Source organism: Tetrao urogallus (assembly GCF_951394365.1).
Source record: "Tetrao urogallus genome assembly, chromosome: 18".
NCBI classification, from domain to species: Eukaryota; Metazoa; Chordata; class Aves; order Galliformes; family Phasianidae; genus Tetrao; species Tetrao urogallus.
In genome coordinates, this window is record NC_136831.1 from 8,579,216 (window position 1) to 8,600,434 (window position 21,219).

Genomic DNA, 21,219 nt, shown 5'->3' on the forward strand with positions numbered 1-21,219 from the left:
CTTGTGTAACCTCCTGTCCTGGTACCCCAGCAGTGACGTTCCCTGCTGCCCTGTGCACCAGCTCACACCAGGTGGCATCATTTTAACAGCTCTGCCCATCACCTGCTCTCACACTCCCTCCACCTCTGAAACTGTGTACAGCGTTCCTTGCAACCTACTTTTAGTCCAGTTGTGCTCCTCGTACAGACACAGGCCTGCAGGAAAAACAGGGGTTCTCCATAAACTCAGATTTAATCAAAGTCCTGGTTAAATGTTACTGAGACCTCCAACAACACTTAAGAAAAATAAGTCTGGAGCTGCTCAGCAGTCACTTGCTGCAGTTTCCACTTGACTTCAGAAATCCTCCTACAGCCAACAGCAACACTTCCTTTGGATTTCCTTCACTGCAACAACCTCAGCGCCATTCAAATCACAGAATGAGAGACGCAGAGCCATCAGAGAGCTATCTAAACTTCATAACAGACCTCCAGGAACAAAACACAGCTAAGCCCACAACCGAAAACTACCTGAGGTACCAACTGCTGGAGGAGGTGGGGATGGTTCTTGGAGAACAGAAGGTCCCGTGTGAGCATGGTTTTTAGAAGGTTACCTGGCATTTTTCTCTTAACGTATCCAGTGAGTATAAACCTGCATCATAGCACTACCTAGGATGTCTTCTGATTCAAAGTTCAGGCAATATAATTCTAATTAATCAAATTAAGAAAGGACTTAAACACAAACTGCTAGTGGAAAACTGAATATTAACTGCTAGGAGTGTTAACTGGAAGTCTTGCACAATGTATTTACTTCTTTTAATTCACACCTCATTTAAGCAGCTCCCAAATCTCATGGTCACAGCAACATTCTCTGTGCTTCACTACTGTGAATCCAATCCAGCTTGAGGCTTCTACCGTGCTCAGGATGCTGTCTGGTCCTCTTTAGCCACAGTCTGCAACAGGCAAAGAAAAAAAAATCAAGTACATCACAGGAGAACTGTGTGACTCACTGCCATGATTCTGGAGCAACGCTTTCATGCTTTTCCAGAGACTGAGGCTGCTCTGGGCCTTTGGTTAGCGCTCAGAAGCTAGCAATGAACACAAACCTAACACAGACTGTGCTGCCAATATTTAAGCTTCTTATCACACTGATGGCAATAAGTACAACAGACACCTGGGAATCTGCAGCGGCCAACCCACCATGTGTGCAACAGGGAGCCACAGTTAGGAAACTTGGGACAAGAAGAAGTTAAACGACAGCCTAGAAGTCAAACAGCGCCCATGGTGCCGACTGCTGCAGGGAGCTACAGCAGGCTGAGGAGGCCCTGATGAGAAGAGTTGGTTGGAGGTGAGGAAGAATATAGAAGGCAATGATAGCAATGATTCCAGCTAGGAATACACACAGTGCAGCCGTGCACAGAAGCACAATGACCCATCGTGCCTCCAGATGAGTGTTTCTGGGGCTGGTGCAACCAGAAGGGGAAGTACTGCAATACAAGGAGTAATTTAGCAATGAGTTCTCCATGAGCAGTAAAATTGATCAGAAATCCTTTCACTCAGTCACTGTTTTCCACTCGTGTTCCTAACAGACCAGCCATATTCCAGTATCTTCTATGGCATTAGTCCGTGACACCAGTGAATAACACAAGCTGACACGGAGTTCCATTTGGAGCACAATTAGCATGCTAATCTGTGACTTCACGAGCAGAATTGGGAGGAGGGTGTCAAATTCACTGGAGTCCCACTAAAGAACTCCAAATGACACCTTTTTCAATCTTTCTTCTCATGGGTCAGGTAGGAAGGAAGCTTACAGACAAAAGCAAACACAAATAGAGGGCTTCAAAACCCCAATATCTCACCTGCCGCAAGAACTGCTTTCCAAGGTAGCTGGTTGCCATGCTTGTCAAGTTCTTCCTACTGCCAACTTTGCACCTGATGTATCCATAAAGGTTGGCTCCCTGTAGAACCACTCCCATCATAACTACTGCCTAAGGCACAAGAAAATACTGTCACCGATTTGCATCGCCTTACTGGCAACAAACAAAGTCCATCACTGAGTTGAGGGAGGCAACTCACCAGCCATTTCACTTTGAAAGAAAACAGAGCACTGAAAGCAAATATCACCCAGATGATAGGGCAGGTAATCAGACCTAGCCAGAAAATTCGGGACTCTGATTCTGAGGAGGTTTTATGCCCTTGTGCTGATACCTAGAAACACAAAGTAAATGGAGATTAACAGATCTCACCATCACTACAAAACAGCCCAGCACCTACAAGTCTCCTGGCTTTTGTCCCCACACAGCAGTACTGGATGCTTTGGAGACCAGCTTCCATACCTTGTGACAAAAGATGTTTCCATAGGGGGGAAGTAGCAACAAATTGTCTGTCTTGGAATATTTGGGGCAAAAAAGCCTCAGTAAGTTTGAGAAATGTTACATGTGCTGCATGGTTCAGTTTCCACACACAGAACGACTAACACCTTCTACCTTAACACCACTGCACAGACAACCAGTGTCACTGAGTGCTGCCAGTACTAAATATTGATGCTTACAGCCATCAAGTCAGGCAATTTCTACACAGATATGACTCACACTGCACTACTGATCTTCTTTATTGAGAAGATCCCAAGCAATCATTCATCTGAACAGAGGGAGCTCATGGCTCAATTTAATGTATTACCAGCAGTTTAGATATTTTTTATCCTCTCCCTAGCAGATTATAGCTTTTCCAACAAGCACAGTTCTGAGAAAGAATTCATCTGCAGGGGCACAAATTCATCTGGACAAAGTTTTGGGTTCCAGACTCTGCACCACTGTAGATTTCCAATGTGAGCACAGGAAATGACTTTTACCTCACTCCATATCTGTGCACCAGAAGTGCTCTTACCCCAGTGCACACAGAGACAACAGGCAGGGATCAAAAGGGTAACTGACAGGACACGAGGTGCCACCAGAAGGCAGATCAGACACACAGCAGCAGGCAGAATGAACACAGGGGAGCAGTAATGCTATGAGCAATGCTGGATTGTTTTGCTTAGTTCCAATGATCTTCTACAGGAAGTAAAAGATACGTCAGCTGTTCTGTGCTCACACCAGAACATTTCAGTGCTCTTGATAAGACCTGGGAACCTTTACAACATTTTATGTGAAAATGAAGGTACACAAACATTTTTCTCAAGTCTTGATCTGGCTTTTAAATAAAGCAAAAAACATAAAAGATGATGTTATCCTTCAGTACCACCATGAAACAAGCGAGCAGTTACAGACTTGCAGCTGGAAGCTCTGAACTCTGCAATTCACCACCACAAACATAACTGGTAATTAACAGGGGGTTGGTAAACCTGAAACACCTAAAAGAAGACTGACCTTTCTAGATTCAAATTTCCAGTGACTTCTACCATCATCATCCACCTGATTCCACCAGCGGAGGCCAACCATCAGCCGCCCTGTGACGTTCTGAAAGACAGAAAACAAAGAGGCCACCAGGAGAAACCATTAGCCAAACGAATCCTTGGGAATACTCCACCTCAACGCTGCACCCACAAGAAATTAAGGTTTTTCAGCCCCAGATTTTATTGCTGTTAGCTCTTTCAGAAGCTTTCAGTTCTCCAGGCAGCAAATTCCCTTTCATATATTGGCAGCTGCTGGTTTCACAGCAATCTGCTCTCAGTGGCTGCACAAGTTACAATGCGAGCTGTATTTTAGAAAGAGAGGCATCACACCCTGCAAAGACCTCATATTCCACTGCTCTTGACTCTGCCAAAGCTTGGCTATTTGGGTTGCTATTTGCAATGTTGTTCATTTGCTTCATGTGGGCAAACAAGACCACGAGGCTCTCATATCCAAACCCATTTTCTGATACACTCAGCACAACAACAAATTGCTGTACTAACATAAATGACGCATACTGGTGACTCAGAAGTGACCTTTCTAAAAATGAAGCCTGTGCTGCCTTAAAAAGAATAAGTCTGCTACAGATCTCCATTTGATTTTCAAAAAGAAAGCAGCTAATCAGCTACACAGTGCTGTTTCCTGCAGTACTTGAGTGCATCTCAGGTATAGTTTTGTTGGAAAGGTTCACAAATCACAAAGAAGGTTCTTTTTTTGTGGAACAAATATCACTCTACTCAATTATTCCTATAGGTTAGACATGATAACAAAAAGCATGAGAGGAACTTACCTTTACGGCCCAAAAGTCACACGACAAGAGAAGGATGATTGTCACCATGCAGGCAATAAAGCTGCTAGTTAAGAGCTCACAGAGCAGATAGACAACTATCGCACTGACTCGGAAGAACAGGTGGAAAAATGATGCCACTGGATGCCTGGAATGAAGGACAGCACGGTCACAGTTCTTTCAGACAGGACTGAAGCAATTTCAGAGAAACAACGCTGCAAAGTGATCCTCTCCCACCAAGGATAAGGATCAGCATTATTATATGAAACCAGTGTGTTATTATTGCTGAAAATATGGGTTAAAAAAAAGTTAACTGGGAGATTATCCTAAGGAGGAAACGTTCCACTCACAGACATAACCAACACAATGTGAATCTAGGGATGAAGGAGCCAAGTATTTATTTAACCTCATGTTCAACATAAGACAATTTTTTTTGAGGTAAATTTAAAAAGGGTTCTGACAAGAAACAGCAAACTGAGCTGCATCACACAACAGACATGCCTCCTTTCTGACTTGTGCAGTGCCCTGTTCAGGAATGTACAGTAGAGCCAACATCACCACACCAGGATTTCAGACTACCAGCTGTGTGGGAAAACAGAGATCATGGCCTGAACAAATGACTGCTGTGTAGGAAAGGGCTCACGTTAGCTTGGGGATGCAAGTATACCACCTCCAGCTTCTGCTTATAGCTAGAAAAAGCATATTAGTGAGAAAATGCTCTGTAGCTGTACATTATTCTCCTTGCTTTCTATGAATGATTGCTAATCCTGATATTTGATGCTTTATGGTCTGTGGCTGTTATATATATGGGAACAGCATCAAGGGCTCACAGCAGACATCTTGCCAGCTTGCTGGTACATGTATGTCCCAGGGAAATCTCAGGGCAGACATGATACTGGTTGGACACTGCTGGTACTGAAGGCCTGGCAGACACTGATCAGCCAGCTGCTGCCAGTAACATCAGTACCTCCCCAACAAATCAATGAATGTGAGCTCATCTTCACATACTTTCTTTCAGGATTAGCAAACCTTATGCAGAAGTGCTGGTGCTTCTGCCCAACATTGGTGTGACCACAGCAGGACGTGGCAGGCAGCAGGGCAGTGCCACTCACACTAGGAAACAGAGACTGGCAAAGAGATAACAGACCAGCCCAGACAGCAGCACTCAGCACAGAGAGAGCCACCTGTTACAGAGAGCTCAGAGACAGTAACGTCTACACACATTTAACGTGGGGACACTCAGAAGCACAAAGGCACAGATACATGGATTCCAGCTGAGCTTCTGGAACTACCTCTCTCAGCTAAGCAGAAGTTACTAAAGTTACTATTCTTTCTAACAAAACAAAGATATTAGCCGTTATGTATTTCAACACAATACAGCAGCCAAGAAAATGGGGCCAGGGTCATTTTGACAGTGTCCAGCAACAGAAACAACAGGATGGGACAGTCCCTCCTTCTCCAGAACTCTCTCCAGGTCACTGACCTTATTTTTGACTTTTTTGATCTCCTGGATACTTCATCATCGGCATCAAAGAGAGAGACATCCTCAATGTCATCACTGCTGCCCTAACGAGAGGAACAAGCGCAAAGTTACAAGAGAAAGAGAATCGCTTTTCGACTTCAACCCGGGTCACTTCTGATTACACCGAAGTGCTGGGATGGCGCCTAGAGATTTAAACACGAAGCAAACGCTATAAGGAAAAGACACAGGAACCGGATTTTCCTACGACTGCTAATTCAGGCAGCGCCTCCCGTGCTGAAGAGAGGCAGGAGGAGCGGCGAGGCCTCCTCGCCTCGATCGTGCTCCCCTCAGCCAGGAGCCAGCTCAGCCTCTGCGCTCCTCCCTGTACACAGTGCTCGCAGCAGCCACCAAGCACCCACAGAGCGCAACACCCGAGCCTCAGCGAGCCCCACGCAGCCCCACGGCCGAGCCCAGAGGAACCCCGCGCAGCCCCACGGCCATACCGAGCTCCGCGCAGCCCCCAGCCCTCACCTGCCGCAGCATGGCCTCACCACCACTTCCGGCTTCACCACCACTTCCGGCCACGTCACGTCACCACCGCGGCCAATCTCGCGAGAGTCGCAGCGCCGCGCCTGCGCACTGGGGCACGGCTCTGACGCCAGAGGGAGGCCGTGGGGGAGGGGCGGGGTCTGTTGAGCGCCCAGCTGTGGCTGCGATGCTGTGTTGTGAGGGCTGGGCATGGCCGCTCCGTCCAGCTGCAGCCCTCCTGCCACAGCCCGGCCTCAAACCTCTCATGCGAGAAAATAATGTTTCCAGCACGCTGGCCCCAGTGCCCAGGGTCAGACAACGGACACTGCTCTGTCTTATCAGGAGCTGGACTAGCGGAAAACATGAACACTTGTTTTACCCCCAGAAATAAAGGAATGCAAAGCCACCAGTTCAGTTTGGTTAAATGCAGCAGTTATTTTTTTCTGAGGCAGTGCTACAAGCTTTGGATTTCTTATGCACCCTTCTACCGGCATATGGCTGATGAAACTGTTCTGCTGTTCTGCACTACCAGAAAGTACAGAAAGAAAGGTCTGAGAATAAAATCCCAATGTTTCCCCTGCACCGCCATTGCTGTTCCTGTGCAGCACTGATGGCAGCTCCACCACAGCACAGCTGAGGCTGGAGGGATCTCTGGGACCGGCGGCTCCCAGCCCTGCTCCAGCAGGGACACCCCAGCAGGGGCCCAGGACCACAGCCCAGCAGCACTTCTCCATGCTGATCTCCGTGAGGTTCCTTGAGCCTGTTGCTCCAGCCTGGCCATGTTCCCCTGGCTGGCAGGCAGCAGGACTCCCATAAGGGACGTGCTCCATTGCTGGGACCATTTTCACAGCCCTCTGGATGTTCTCCACCAGCTCCTGTACTGAGGATTCCACATCTGGACACAGTACTCCAGCTGAGGTTTCACAGCACAAAGCAGAGGGGCAGATCCCCTCCCTTGCCCTGCTAGCCATGCTGCTTTGAATGAATCCCAGGATATAGTTGGCTTTCTGGGCTGTGAGGGCACCATTGCTGGTTCATGCCCAGCTTGCCATCCACCAATACCCCCAGGACTTGTTCTGCAGGGCTGTGCTCCACCCTCACATCCTCCAGCCTGTATTGGTAGTGGAGCTTGCCACAACCCAGGCGCAGACCTTACTTGGTTACCCTCCAGTTCTGGCTGTTCAGCCAGATTCCTGTACACCTCGCTGTCTATTTATCCAGCCCATACTTCTTTAGCTTATAAACTCTAATCAGTCTATACAAACTCTAACAAGAAGAATTTTTATTCAAACAGTTGAGCCATATCTTTGTTCTATTAGTCTTGAATGTGCTATAATAACGACAAATCTAGCAACTTAAAACCCAGGAGAGGAGTCACTCCATTTACTGCCTTGAGAAAGTGCTGAAAGCACCAGTAGTATCTCACTGGAACAGCAGAGACACCTTTCGTACTAACACAGAAACCACAGAAAGGCTCAGCTGGATACCCAAGGAAGCTGTGACATTAGAGAAGCCTCGGATGCTGGTGATTTGCTGGACTAATGGGTTACCTCAGATAAATGTATTATGTCCAAGTTCAGGAGCAAATATCTTCCCCTCCTTAGTAAAAGAGACTGTAGGTAGGCCTTTAGTTTTCCTTAACCAGGCCTTCTTGCGTGCTCTTTGATGATCTTCTACGAGCTTTGCCTGGTTTGCCTGACACTGAGCTACAGCAGCTGCAGCATGTGCCTCCTTTTGCTGTCCTGTCAGAAGTCTGAACCCACTGTCAGCCTGGGAAGGATCTGCAGCATATGGACAAAAGGGTTTTTTTCCCCTGCAAACTGCTTCATTTTTCATTTGTGGGATCATCACACGTGTTGATTTGATCTGTTCAGAAGCTGTACGGTCTGTACCACTGTGCTGAACTCTGTCTTCAGGGAGAGAAGTGCCTTTACCTTGAGCACCATGAACTTTCTTTCCTTGTAGCGAAGCACTGCAAGTCTTGAGACGTACAATGCAGGGAGCAGGAATGGAGGAATTCACAGTGGGCCCATGCAAAGAATTTTTCAGCTTGAGTTGCAACATTTTCGTTTCAAAGGGTACAGAAATCCTTTTCATAGTTAGAGAATCACTGTGAGATCTCGCACGTTGGAACTGGGCTGCCAGATCCTTTTTCTGTTGCAGAGGGGTTGTGTATATTTGTCTTTTTTGTTGCTGTTGCAGCAGACATTCCAATGCTTTCCCGGTTGCTGCAGGATATTTTGTAGTGGAGCGGACAAAGGACGGCTTGCCACTCTTCTGCAGCATGCTGACAGTCAAGAGGAACTTGTTAGAGGACAGCGAGCCCTTTTTCTCTCCCTGCTGTCTGTCAGGATGTGCAAGTACAGAAGTGCCATATTCAGATGCGCCATCTGTTTTCAAAAACAAAACAACACCGAGCATAAATGGAGTCAAGAACATTGTCTGAGGTCATTAACTGCATGGAAGTACCCCAGGTAAGACCAGGGACAGGTGCTGTGTTGGTAGGCATATGGACAGTCCAAGTTGATTTACACAACAGGCAACACAGGCAGCATTGTGCTAACGATGCCCATTTCAGTTTGTTCATTCTTAGCCTTGCTAGCAGCACTGCCAGTATCAGAGAGAATTCTGTCCTGGTGACCTGAGGAGTGATCTGTACCAGAGGAGTTCCGTACCAGTCAAATGAATGCCAGATTCTATAAAATACATCATATTCGTGTGGGGGTGGCCTGATATCCAAGCCAACTTGGATTCCCGTGTACCCCTTTCTTGTCCTTCAGTTTGTGTACTGGGAAATGGCTTTAAGAGAAGTCGTTTCCCAGCAGAAATCTGTGAAAGAGCCAACATCTGAGAACCACTATGAAGTACTTCTACCCAGACCTGCACTTGAGCTTGAAATCACAGGACACATTTTGCATTCTAGCTTTGATGTCTGAAGTGATGTCAAGGCTGACCTGCATGTTTAACAGACACATCAGGATGGATTCATTATTACACCTTTAATTGAGAACTAAATTAGGATTTCAGCAAAGACTGTACAACGCTCAGAGCCATGGCCTCACTCTAACACTTCATTTGTCACCTTGCAAAGCAGTGTCATGCCATTTGCACATCACTGCTTGGTTCTTTTTTGTTTATTTGTTTTTTTTTTTTAAGCTGGTTAACTGATACTTCTGCCTTCTGGAAATATATTTCAGAGAATAATAAGCTTAATTTGCAAAGGCAGAACACAGCAAAACAGACTGATTACAGAATCTTGAGTTGGAAGGGACCCACAAGGACCACCTGTACCTACAGCCAGGGTTGCCCCATCCCAGGCACAACATTCAGCACTTGTTAAACTTTGTGCAGTTGGTGATTGCTCAGGATCTCTCTGCAAGGTCTCTTTGCCCTCAAGGGAGTCAGCAGCTCCTCCTAATTTATTACCATCAGCAAACTGACTTGGTATGCAGTTGAATCCCACCTCTGGATTATTTAAAAACATTGAAGAGAGCTGGCCCCAAAATGGAGCCCTGGGGAACCCAACCAGTAAAGTGGCCAGCAGCCTGAACACTACTAATGAGGATCACTGCTCACTCAGTTTTTTCAGTCTGCATACGGGTGGCTCTGGATCTCAGTTACAAACACCCTGAATTTGGGGTAAAAGACTTCTGGTGGTTTCAACACTTCTGAAGCGAGATTTCAGCGTCTGCCCAACTCAGAAATCCAACAGACTCTGAATTTGAATGCTGGGAGAAACTGTAAGTTGAGAGAAATACCACATGGCCAAGGACCATATTTGTGATCTCAGTGCTGCCATTTTCAAACTACAGCTTGCTGTGTCAAGCTGGCTGAGATGATTTCCACATATTATTTTAAGCATGTTTTTCTTAGCAGCTACTAACTACTTGAAGATATTTCCTACACGTATCTCCTACGTGTGATAAAGCAATCACAGCTTGAATAAGGTTATGGAAAAAAAAAAGAAAAAAGCCAAGATACCAGAGAGCTTGGCTTTATCATTGGACTGCATTGCTTTCCCTATTTGATTGATCTTATACAGCTCCTGTAACCACTGCACCCTCTACAAGGATCCATTTTGCCACTGCAAACCTCTCATCCAGAATTGGCCTGCCTCCTACAGATCATTACTTCTTGTTTAATCCATTCATTTATCTTAGATGCACTCATTCAAGGAGCCAACATCCTACCGTGCTATGACAAGTTCTCACCAGCATCTGCCAGGTTCCTTACAGAAGATGCCTTTGCTGGCTGTCCCAAAGCAAGAGGATGGGGCTGGTTGTTACCAGGAGCAAAAAGCTCTTGCTGTTCTGCCCGGATTTGAGAAGACCTCCTGCTCTCAAGCAAATGCTCCTGTTGCTGGCAAGCTGCAGGTTTTATCAGTTCATTGCACAGAGCTAGAAAGCAGAAGAATACATCTAAGCTTGGTGTTACATCTAAGTGTTAGTGTTAGTAATACATCTAAGTGTTGGTGTTAAACTTCCATTTAAAACAAAAATCCTTGTAAATTATGAGACTTGAAGTCTCTGGCCACTGCTTTGCCTCTTACCACAGCTGGATGTTGGAAACAACCCACTCGTGTTTGATTAACAGAAAGCATCACAGGAGCCAAAGGTGGCAGTAAGTGCTGATGTTCAGAGTTATGTGTGCATATACACCACCCAGATTTTTGCCACTACAATTAAAACAATCAGTTTGCTTCCTGTTGCTGCCCACTGCACGTCCTGCACCAGGCACAGCTGCTTCAAGGAAGTTAGCAATTCATGCTATGAAAACTTCCCTACCTAGCCCATCTGCTTCTGTGCTGTTTGATTGTAGATTTGTGGTACTGTATTAAATAACTGCTGATTTCTCAAAAATCACACCACAATATGATCATTTAAAAGGTGCCTGCTTATGTGCAATTGCAAATCCCAGTGATGGCAAGTTCTGGATGCAGGTGTCCTATGATTTTCTGGGGATTTTAATAATTCAGGCTCTGAATCAGCAGCATGTTTCCATGCACACCAGCTGTCGGGACGTGAATAATATCACTGATGGATTACTCAGCTGGAAAATGACAAAAACTGTCTTAAGCAAGCTGAATTTATATCAGACCTTTCTAAAAAGGTGCAAAGGTTTTACAAAAGCCTGGAAACGACAGACCCATTGAAATGCAGCAGTATGTCCACTCGGCTGCGCTTCAAAAAGTGAAGAGCCTGCATATGAAGACAGCAGGTACCTGATGCTATTTCTAACCCACTTCAGCAAACCATGCCAGAGCGCTGCAAAGGCCATATCTAGTGCTTTGAGGTACTCAGAACATTTTGGCAAGTGGATCAAGCACGAGAAGGCCAGCACCTCGTATCTTCAGGTGACGCATCTGGCTGGCAATGTGGCTCTTGGTTTGCTGGGAGGGAGTCAATGCTGTGTCCAAAGGGCAGCTCTCCTGCTTCTGCTTCCACACCAGCTCTCGCTCAGCTCCTAGCATGTAGTCCCACGTGACATCCTCAAACTGGAACATCAGCAGGCTGCTGGGTGCACTGATCACCATCCTGGGGGAGGAAAGGGGAGGCTCTTAAAAGCAAGAATATCATTAACGCAGCAGGTGCTGCCTAACAGGTTTGCTTCTGTCTAATACAAACCCTGAGGGTAATTAAACAGAGCTGAGAAAATGATCACTTCTTTGGGAAAGAAAAAAGCAGTAGCAATTAGTCCCGTCAATCACGTACCGCGCTTCTAACTCAGGTCGTCTGCCTGAGCTCTGCGCAGCTCCTCTCATCCCACTTATGGTAAATTCATTGCCACGAAGGATGAAAGTTAAGGAAATAAAATCAAAATGTCCCAACAGTGGACTGAATTTTACCAACGTAATGCCACAAGAAATTGGAGACACCGTGTTATCAGGGGCTTTAAACCTCACGTAGGGGGCTGTCCTGGGACTGGCTGGGATGGAGTTAGTTTTCTTCCTAGCAGCTCACCTACCTAGTGCTGCATTTTAGGGTCATGACCAAAAGAGTGTTCAGAGCACACTGGTGATTCAGCTCTCACTTATCCAGAAGTTGGGAGCCACCTTTAGAGTTGCAGATATGAAGGAACCTGGAAGCATTTTCCATTGTTGGCTTTTCTACTGAGACGGGTCAGGGAGCGAGCAAAGGCTTTGTCAGTCCTTGGCTTGTTTCTCCAGCCTCTCAGTAATTTGAATTCAGCTTTACAGTTCAGATTTTATCTTAAATCATACAGAAATGGGAAATTTTAGACTGCTGAAAGTACCAAACAAATCATTTTCAGCCACTGTTAATAAAAAACAATTTGTCAAAGCAGTCCTGAAGCAGCAGAGTCCTTTAAAGCTTATTTGCAAGAGAGAGATGGCAGAATACATCATTCCTGAAACTACAACCTCACCTACCTAATTTGGTAGAGTCTGACTGCAGCTGTTGTCACCAACCTGTTTTCAGAAGCACAGAAAGATACAGGATCCCCTCTGCTACTGCCCACCAGCACTCTCAGGCAGCTCCCAGTCAGGAAGTTAAACACACGGATCTTCCCATCAGCACAACTGCTGACAACTCTGAGATAGAGCAACTCCAGAGACAGAACTTCCCTGAAAACACAACATGCAAACGTTGTAGCAGTCACCGTGCCTTCACCAGGAGACACAATCAACTGCCTCTTGTTTTGCAAGGATGCAAAGCCCTGCCTCTATCAACAGGCTTAAAAAACACAACAGGAGCAATCAAGATGTTTGGAAGACCTGCAGAAGTTCTTCATAACCAGTCCTGTGAAGATCAACAAAGTGACCATGGCCAACAAGCAAAGCCGACGCTCGTCCTAGAGTAACCACTGTGATTACAGCTGTCTGCACCTTTAATATTTTATTTTTGTGTCTAGGAAAGTAAATAGAACAATAAGATGCTGTGGTTCTCGTAGTTGTAACAAGCAAGTACCACAAGTTGATCTAATATGCAGCAGGTGGGGTTCAGCATGCAATGCAGCCACCATGAGCATGCACAGAGTCAACTCTTGACCAAGTTGCATGACACCTAATTGAGTGAAGGCTGGGATCCTTCAAATTTTGGACTGTGCACTGTCTCTGTCTTCAGTCACTTCTGTTTGTGAGCCAGCAGCTGTGTATTTGTATTCTAGCTTGTCATGCATCTTCACAATTGACAAATGTTGGTTATGACCATGCCCTGCCTAACACTTTTTAGGTGGAGGACTGTTGGAAAAGGAGATTTCACATTCCAGCATTGACCACTGTAAGATATTTTGTGTTCCTGTAAGGGAGACTTATTGTTTTTCTTTTTACAGCATGCTTTAGAATACACCTCGAAACACACGGACACTTACTTCGGGTGGCGGAAAGCCGTGAGGCACCTCTTCAGCTCTCCCACCATGCTCCATCCCAAGACATATCTGTCACTGCTTCCCGAGACAAGGTGCCACTGATCAAAGGACAGGCAGCTCACTGGGCCTAGGTGCCCTTCTAGTACCTGAGAGTAAAAGAAACAGGGGAGAAACTGACTGTGGCGGAAGGGGCAAACAGTCTGAGCCCAGGTGAGATGGGTCATCTTGCTCTCAAGGTGCAACTCAATTGGCAGCTCAATGCCATTCCTCTCAGAAGTCTGGATTCATGCTGCTTCTGGACACCTGCAAAGCTAATTAGCAGGCTCTGGCCTCAACCTTTACATTGCAGAGCAGCCGCCCAGCTTCTTATAAACTGCTGCTGCTTCTGAGAACAACAAACCTCCTATTCTGGATAACCCATGACACCTCCAACCCTGGAAGCTGCTAGTCCAGCCCTCCCACGCCCCTCTCAGGTTCTCAATGCTTCCAACTGAGCAGAGATAAATGTACCTACAAAGTTTAAATAACGAAGGGGCTTGAATACAAGGCAATATCCCAGATAAGAACTTAGATATTTGCAAACCAGTTTTCATATTATTCTTTCACCAACAATTCCGCCGTTCCTTTTATCAGTTTGGACTCTCTTTTATTTCTTTGCTTTGCTTTGGTTTTAGAGAGTCTCGGGAGCAGAAACTAGCGATGATAAACTAGCGCAGTAAAGTAGCACAGGATTACCCACCTGAGAAACTTACTTTGAGCAGAGTGCCTGTGCCAGCATGCCAGACTTTCACCAGCCCTCTGTCACACCCACTGACAACATGGGTTCCATGCATTTTAACAGCATAAACAATATTGCTGTGTTTCAGGGTCTTAAGACATACCCCGCTGTCCAAGTTCCACACTGTTAGGATTGAAGAGGAGAAATGCTGACAATTATCTGTCCCTACTGGATGGTTTTGGTTTGTTTGTATGAATTAAAAGGATCTGCCCCTTGTACCTGCAGCTCTGCCTGGAGCCAGGTGTTGACATAAAGAGTGTGACTACAAAGCAAACCTTTTCAATACAAAGCCCTGACCATGGCACATCGTTTCAATGCTTAATCTGCAAGTGAATAACAAGCTGCAAGCTGTACCACTTTCCTGAGATTTGTTCTGGCCCTATAGCCACACAGCCATTAAAAAAAAACAACAAAATAAGCAACAATAAGAATAAAAATCCACCCTAATACACTTGTCTTCGGACTATCACATGTATCACTCCAGAACTCCCCAGTTCTCTGCCATTCCCTTGGCTGCACAGCTCCTAGCTTTGGCTCTCACCTTTCACCATCCCATCTGTGCCCCCCGACACAAACTTCTTGTTGTGTAAATCCAAGCAGGTGATGGTCCTGCAGTGACCAGTAAAGATTTTCATACAAGCACCACTATATATATTCCAGCATCTATATGGTAAAGGAAATACAGTGGTTAATGATATCATTTATGGATGATTAATTACTTCCTACTTAACAGGCCCAGCTCTTCTCAAATCCACGCTACATTAAGATCAGGAGACATCCCAGTGAGTTAATGAGGGATTCAGAACAATCAAATCAGGCTTATCATTATATTTTTACTTTTTGTCTGCTCTTCCATCCTCAAACTGCCTGGAAATTTGCAGTTGGATTTCAGCTCTGGCATGGCTGTGTCAGATTGACCTTCAGACGGAGAGCTTTACAGGTAAGGTTATTTCTTTGCTGGTGGGTACCAAAATGATTTAGGTTGACTTTGTCTTGAGAACACTCAACAAACAACGCTCCTGGGGAGGGGAAGGGCAGGCAGGAGAGCCTGAATCACTCGTCCTTATTTTTAAATGCTGTTTTTGTGGATGTTGTGCACGCGCCATGCCAGAGCTTTCGAGCTTTTCACCCCTCGGCGTAACACTCCTGAGATTCAGTGGTAAATAAGATGAAGCAGCTGCTCATCTCCACCCCCTTGTGTCAACACACAGGACCTGGGCAGGAGCAGCTGCACCCCAGCAGCAGGCTGCAGGGTTTGCTCAGCACAACAAACCTCCTGCAGCGTCATGGAGGAACTTGGTGCAGACCTCAGCAGGTGCAGAACCTCACTGCTGGCACCTACCACACACAGCCCTGGTGCTTTAAGGTACAGTGATACACAGCTTATATGAAAGCATCTTCCGACTTTATCGTTCAGTATTGGGTGAAACTGGAGAACAGAAGCAGTCCTATGGTGGATGTGTTTAATTTATTGGCTTTACTTCATTACTATGGTGAAAGTGACAGTCAGGAGGATTCATAAAGATTGGAGTGGAAGGATTTAAGCTCTAATTTCTTAGATTTCCAGGGAGGTGGGATCCAGGGCACAGTCCCAGGGCTGCTCACCTGATGCTGAGATCACAGCTCGTGCTAAGAAGGAGCCCTTTCCTCTCATCAAGCAGCAGTGCTTTGATGCTTCCAGCATGCCCAGAGAGCAGAGGTGGCACTTCTCTCATTGACAACACATTAAAAATCCTCACTTTTTGATCTGCAGAACCAATGGCTACCAAGTCTCCCCCAGCATAGTGGATTACTCTGTCTGGGTCTGATCTGGATGAAGAAGAGTGATTGAGATGAGCTTTCGTCAGTTGACAAGCTCTAGCAGTACTCAGTGCTGAGTGATCCTCAAAGAGCAACCTGATAGGCAGCCTGCTGGGGATGTGGATCCTTTGCAGAGCACCACAACCATGGTCCTCACTCTGCATTCCTAGGTTCATATCTGGAAGGTAAGCTTTAAAAATGGGAGAGGGCTCCTTCCAGCTCCACATGCCTTGTGATATACCATGGGTCCTAACCCTTGTGTCTTCAAGGGTGATTCCATTTGGTATCTTTATTACAGGGGAAAGAAAAAAAGATTTGATACTGTGAGTTGCTTATCACTGACACCAAGACCCTTCTCCAGCCGTAGATCCACCCACAGAAGGATTGCAAGGAAGGGGACAGGGCTTCAGAAGCCCTGTTTGGCCCTACAGAGGTAGTGCAGAAAACAGGCAGGTGCAGCCCACGTACCGGTCAGTGAGGACACGAATACTGTAGGAGCCACAGAATACGTTCCTCTCTTCCAGCTGGATTGTGTCAGTTTGCAGATCACAATAGGCTGCCTGCAGCTTGATTTCCTCCTCTTCCTTGTCTTCCTGGTGGAAAGAAATAGGGAAGCATTACCCAGGAGTGGCAGAAACACACTGCTATTCCCTAGCATTAGCCATATCAGCTTATTCCCTGCAGGAACGATAGAGATGGAAAGTGCCAGTAAAGAACAACCAGCATGCAGTAACTCCCTGGTTAGCACAGAAACAAGGCTTCTTCCCTTCTGCCTCACTCAGTGGCAGCCATCTTTATCCATTGGAATGAAGGCCGTGTCCCCCATGATGATGCCCAGCCTTGCCAGTGCTATGGCCTCAAAGCTACTCCTGTGCCTGGGGGGAAGCATTAGGACAAAGCAGAACATCCTTCTGGACATGGATGCTGGCTTCCCCCCGTGCAAGAACTGGCCCTTAGGAGCTGCTTGCAGTGGTTCAAGCCAGAAGCAGAAGAGCAAAGGAACTCCAAATTCACAGTTCTGTTTCCCAAGACAACTGTGTCCTCCCTTCTCCCGGAGATGGAAGAGACACAGAAGGCAAACCCCCTCCAGCATACCTTTGTTTTACTTCCAGGGCTGTGGTCTCTCACTTTGGTGACACATCCCTTTTCATTTAACTGTGGAACTGCTACATTGACTATTTTAGCATAGTTGGAAACTGCTCCCTGAGGGCACAACCCCTGGAAGAAACCAACAGAGGCAACACAATCATAGCAGAGCTTGGTCTGGACTAACCAGAGCGAACCTCTCCTCCAAGCTCTGCTGTACTGCATCCCAATCCCCAGCTCTGGCTTTTCACAATGAAACCTAGCATTTCCATCATCCTATGTGGAGCAAATAAAGTTCGCTGGGCAGAGCTAAAATGACCCAATCACCAAATCTTGATTTTAGAGTGTCCTGATCGACGTTCAGAGTTGCAGGCTCCCTAAACATGGCTAAAAGTTATTCCGTTGTGTTTGAAACTGCATGAACATCCAGCCCAAGTTTGCAGATGGGGGAAGGAATAGGATGAAGCTGGGAGGTGGCCTCCAGAAAGGCACCTCTATCTCATGGTTTGGGCAACAACATCGGAAAGAATAAAATAAGGGCACAATGATGGCAGAAGTCCAGGCACCATACCTGCAAATACAGGATTTTCTTCTGTATTGCTTTTTGGCACACGTGCTCCTTCTCAACTTCTTTGGCCAGAAAAGCCCAGTATTTACTCACGCTGGCACATGTTTTAAGGGATTTGTTATCCAGAAGCCCTGAGGAACAAAGAGGACAGGGCAGAGAACAACATCCACGAGAAGCCACCCGTTACCCTCAGGGGAAACCACCCTTGGAAAATGAGAAACGCCTTACCCAGGATGTACCGGGAGAGATGAACCGGCAGGCAGCGAATGAAGTCCTTGTATGCGACACGAGAAAGTGATGGAAGAGATGTAGGACAGGGAGGGATGTCCCCATGGGCTGAGGATGCAGTAAGCAAAGCGACCTCTGCACCAGGGCCCTCTGGGATGGGGCAGCTGGCAGCTGGGGGACAGAAGCGCACTGCTGGTGTTTGCCCACCTAGAAGACATTGGAAGGGACAGACAGCAACGGGACAGCTGTCAGTGCAGCCAGGGCTGAGCTTGGTGGGAGTGAAGTCCTACAGTTTTCTCCTTGCAAATGGGACGTTTCCCAATTAGCAGCACTGGGGAGGGAAGGGGGAAGCAGGGAGGTGAAGGGAGGGTTGTCTGTCCTGGAAATATCAAAACAGCCTCTTGTTAAGGGATGTTTTCTGAGTGGGGTACTCCCGCTTTAGCCATCAGATTTCCTTCAGTAGAAATAAGTCTTTGTCATGACGCTGCTGCAGAAAAGAGCACGACAGACCTCCCCGCCGTCCCCCAGGTAACGTTAAGGCAAACACAGCCGCTTCCCTTCTCGACAAACCGCAGCCCCGTCCTCCCACCTGCCCGGAGGAGGAGCTCGGTGCCTCCTGACCCCGCTGCTCCCCGGCCCCGCTCAGTGCCGAGGCGCGGATCGAACCCGCAGCCCCGCACCGCCGCCATCCCGGTCCGCCCCGCCCCGCGCTGCCGGGACACCGCGCTGCGCTGCCGGGGAACCGCGACGCGCCGGTCGGCGCTGCGAGCATCGTCCGTGCGGGGTCGGACCCAGCAGGAGGGACGGCAGCTCCGTGCGTGCTGGGCAGAGGCCAGGGCCGTGCTGTGCCAGCTTCTCGTGGGCTGCAGGGCTCTGGCGCTCGGAGGAAAGCAGGGCTCCAGCTCCGCCATGGCGTTGTTTTCCTTTGACGAGGCAAACTCAGCACCCGACACCTGCATGTGCCGCGCGTGCCTGACTGTGCCATTAAGTCATAGGTTTCTTGCTCCGCGCAGGCAGGAAGGTACGAGCAACCACCAAAACCACACAGGGACCCCAAAGGACATCCCCACCTCCCTGCAGACAGCCGTGACCGTGCCCTGCTCTGCCATCTGCTTCCAAAAGCAATACCTGGAGGGAGTTCTCCGTTTGCACCGTGCTGAGCCGTACCTGGGGGTACGTGCCAGGGACAAACACTGAGTGCAGGACATGGAGGAGTTGAGCCCAGCAGCTGGGCAGCAGGCTGCACTCCTTATCTGCTGCACAGCACTGAAGCACAGCACAGCCTGGCTGTGACTCAGCCCCTTTGTTGGCTCTGGTGCTCCTGCCCCAGCTGAAAGCATTTTCCTGGAGTTCCACTCCCCATGGTTGCAGCTTGGGGTCTGTGTTCTGCAGCAAGCAGTGTGTTCCTGACATTCATTTACCAGATAATGATAATATACTTCATTCATTTACCTGATTTGACTCTCTGGTATTGCCAGAAACATCAGAAATCAAATCAGGTAAACCAAAGTGAATGTTTTCCTGGCTCAGGCTGTTCTGGGATGCTGAAAGCTTTGGGCAGGTGCTTCAATCTGCTGGGGTTCAGGGAGTGCTGGGATGCTGCTCTCTGCCACAGGGTTTGGATGATGCTGTGTGGGGCGGGGGTTTGGATGCAGTGATCCCCATCGGTCCCTACCAGTTTGGGAATGTTCTGTGTTTCTGTGATTCTCTGACCTTCTGGAGTGAGCCAGCAGTCCAAGTTCTACTGTGAAACTTCCTCTGCCAGCCCTTCGGAGGCACAGAGGACCACTACATCACCCTGGGGATGCTGTGACCCCAGAACTCCATGTCTGCAGCAGGTTCTTGAGGTGGGTTGGCTGGAAGCTGCAGCTCATGGATCACTAATGCAGTGTAGGGCATCTTCAGCTGGTCCTCCATGTGGAGCACACAGCTCTATGTGCATCTCCTCCTGGACCTGGGCTGGGGAACAGCAGGTTCTGTGTTTTCTGGCTGCTGGTGCTTTCTGGGCAGGGCAATGCAGATTTCTCACTGTCCTCCACAGACACCTACAGCTGGGACTAATGGCTGTGCTGGCAGGGTCTCACTGCAGGAGGTGGAGCCTTGAGGGAGGTGGTAGGACTTCTTTCTCATCTACCCAATGGCATGTGGGACATTCCTGCTGTGTGTGCAGCATCCTTGAAGGGCTGAGGGTCTCAAATGGATCCCACAACAAAGCTGGAAGCCTGTGCTGATGGCTAACAGGAATTCATGTGGTTCTCAGACAAGAGATGTCGCAGATGGAGGGCTTTACTGTGTATTTGGTATTTTGGGTATTTGAGGCTCGGAGTTCCCTACACACAGCATGTCCAGCTGCCATCAGGACCTACTGCTCACCCCACGAAGTTTGCACGAGTTTTGGAAGCACTGGCTTCACTTGCAGGGGTTGGCATTTGGTGGTGGCAGTGTCACTGCCCTGATCCTGCTGCAGGTAGAGGAAGCCAGAGAGCAGTACAGCTTGTGCTCTCTTGCACCACGAGTCACCAGCAGTTACTGATTTACCCCATCCCATCCATCTGCACAGCCCCACGGAATGCCCTGCTCTCCTGGCTCCAGTGCCTGCAGTGGGGACTTTGCTCAGGGAGCTGATGCCATGATCCAGGTTTTGGCACAGGGCGAGCAGCCGCTCAGTGCCTGGCACAGCTTTTCCCACATCAGCCCAAGAACCACACAAGAACAGCCTTGAGGAAGGGGATTACCATGGACTGCAAAGTTTAAATCCAGTGGGAAACCCTTTTCTGCAGGCAGAGCTCACACTCATTGCATTTTTGCTTCAGCACTTGGAAGGACTGGGACCTGAAGTGAGCCATCCACTTTTTATGGACCTCAGGCTTTGTTGCTACATCGTTGTAGTGATTTCCGTACAGTGGTTTTGGGAGAGCAGGGATTAGAAGAAAGCCAGCATGCTGCAGGGCTTTGGGATCCCTTAGGGGATGCATGGGACCTTTCTGCCCCAAGACTGAGATAGAAGGAAAGGGTCAGCTAAAAAGCCCCACAGGCAGACCGATGTGACATCACCACAAAAAAAAAAAAGGGCTTGTCATTCAGAACAAACCCAGCAAGGCTGAAGCCCCTCGGGGTCACCTCGCCATCCCCAGCAGCTGCACCTGGTTGGGCTTTGATATCTCCAAGGATGAGGTCTGCACAGACTCCAGGACAATCCGTTTCCTGTGCTGATGCAAAGCCTTGGGACAAAGCAGAGCTTTGGCTTCCCCTGACCTCATGCATCCCTTTGGCTCTGCAGGCTCTGATGAGC

At 47.9% G+C, this 21,219-nt stretch overlaps 2 protein-coding genes across 2 annotated transcripts; both read right to left on the reverse strand.

Annotated features, from left to right (window-relative positions):
* Positions 1-895: 895 nt before the first annotated feature.
* Positions 896-6,156, reverse strand: LOC306953304 (Golgi apparatus membrane protein TVP23 homolog B-like; the record flags this gene model as incomplete). Its single annotated transcript, XM_079544195.1, has 7 exons — positions 896-928; positions 1,835-1,963; positions 2,052-2,183; positions 3,341-3,430; positions 4,155-4,299; positions 5,635-5,717; positions 6,145-6,156. The coding sequence occupies 7 exons, from the start codon at positions 6,154-6,156 to the stop codon at positions 896-898; spliced, it is 624 nt and encodes a 207-aa protein (XP_079400321.1).
* Positions 6,157-7,692: 1,536 nt separating this feature from the next.
* On the reverse strand, positions 7,693-18,699 carry FBXW10B (F-box and WD repeat domain containing 10B; the record flags this gene model as incomplete). Its single annotated transcript, XM_079544482.1, is given in 14 exon segments — positions 7,693-8,531; positions 10,428-10,538; positions 11,482-11,675; positions 12,569-12,724; positions 13,471-13,613; positions 14,220-14,368; positions 14,787-14,908; positions 15,851-16,054; positions 16,514-16,638; positions 17,141-17,263; positions 17,703-17,830; positions 17,928-18,134; positions 18,517-18,684; positions 18,687-18,699. Coding segments are annotated over 14 exon segments (2,682 nt in total).
* Positions 18,700-21,219: the final 2,520 nt, after the last annotated feature.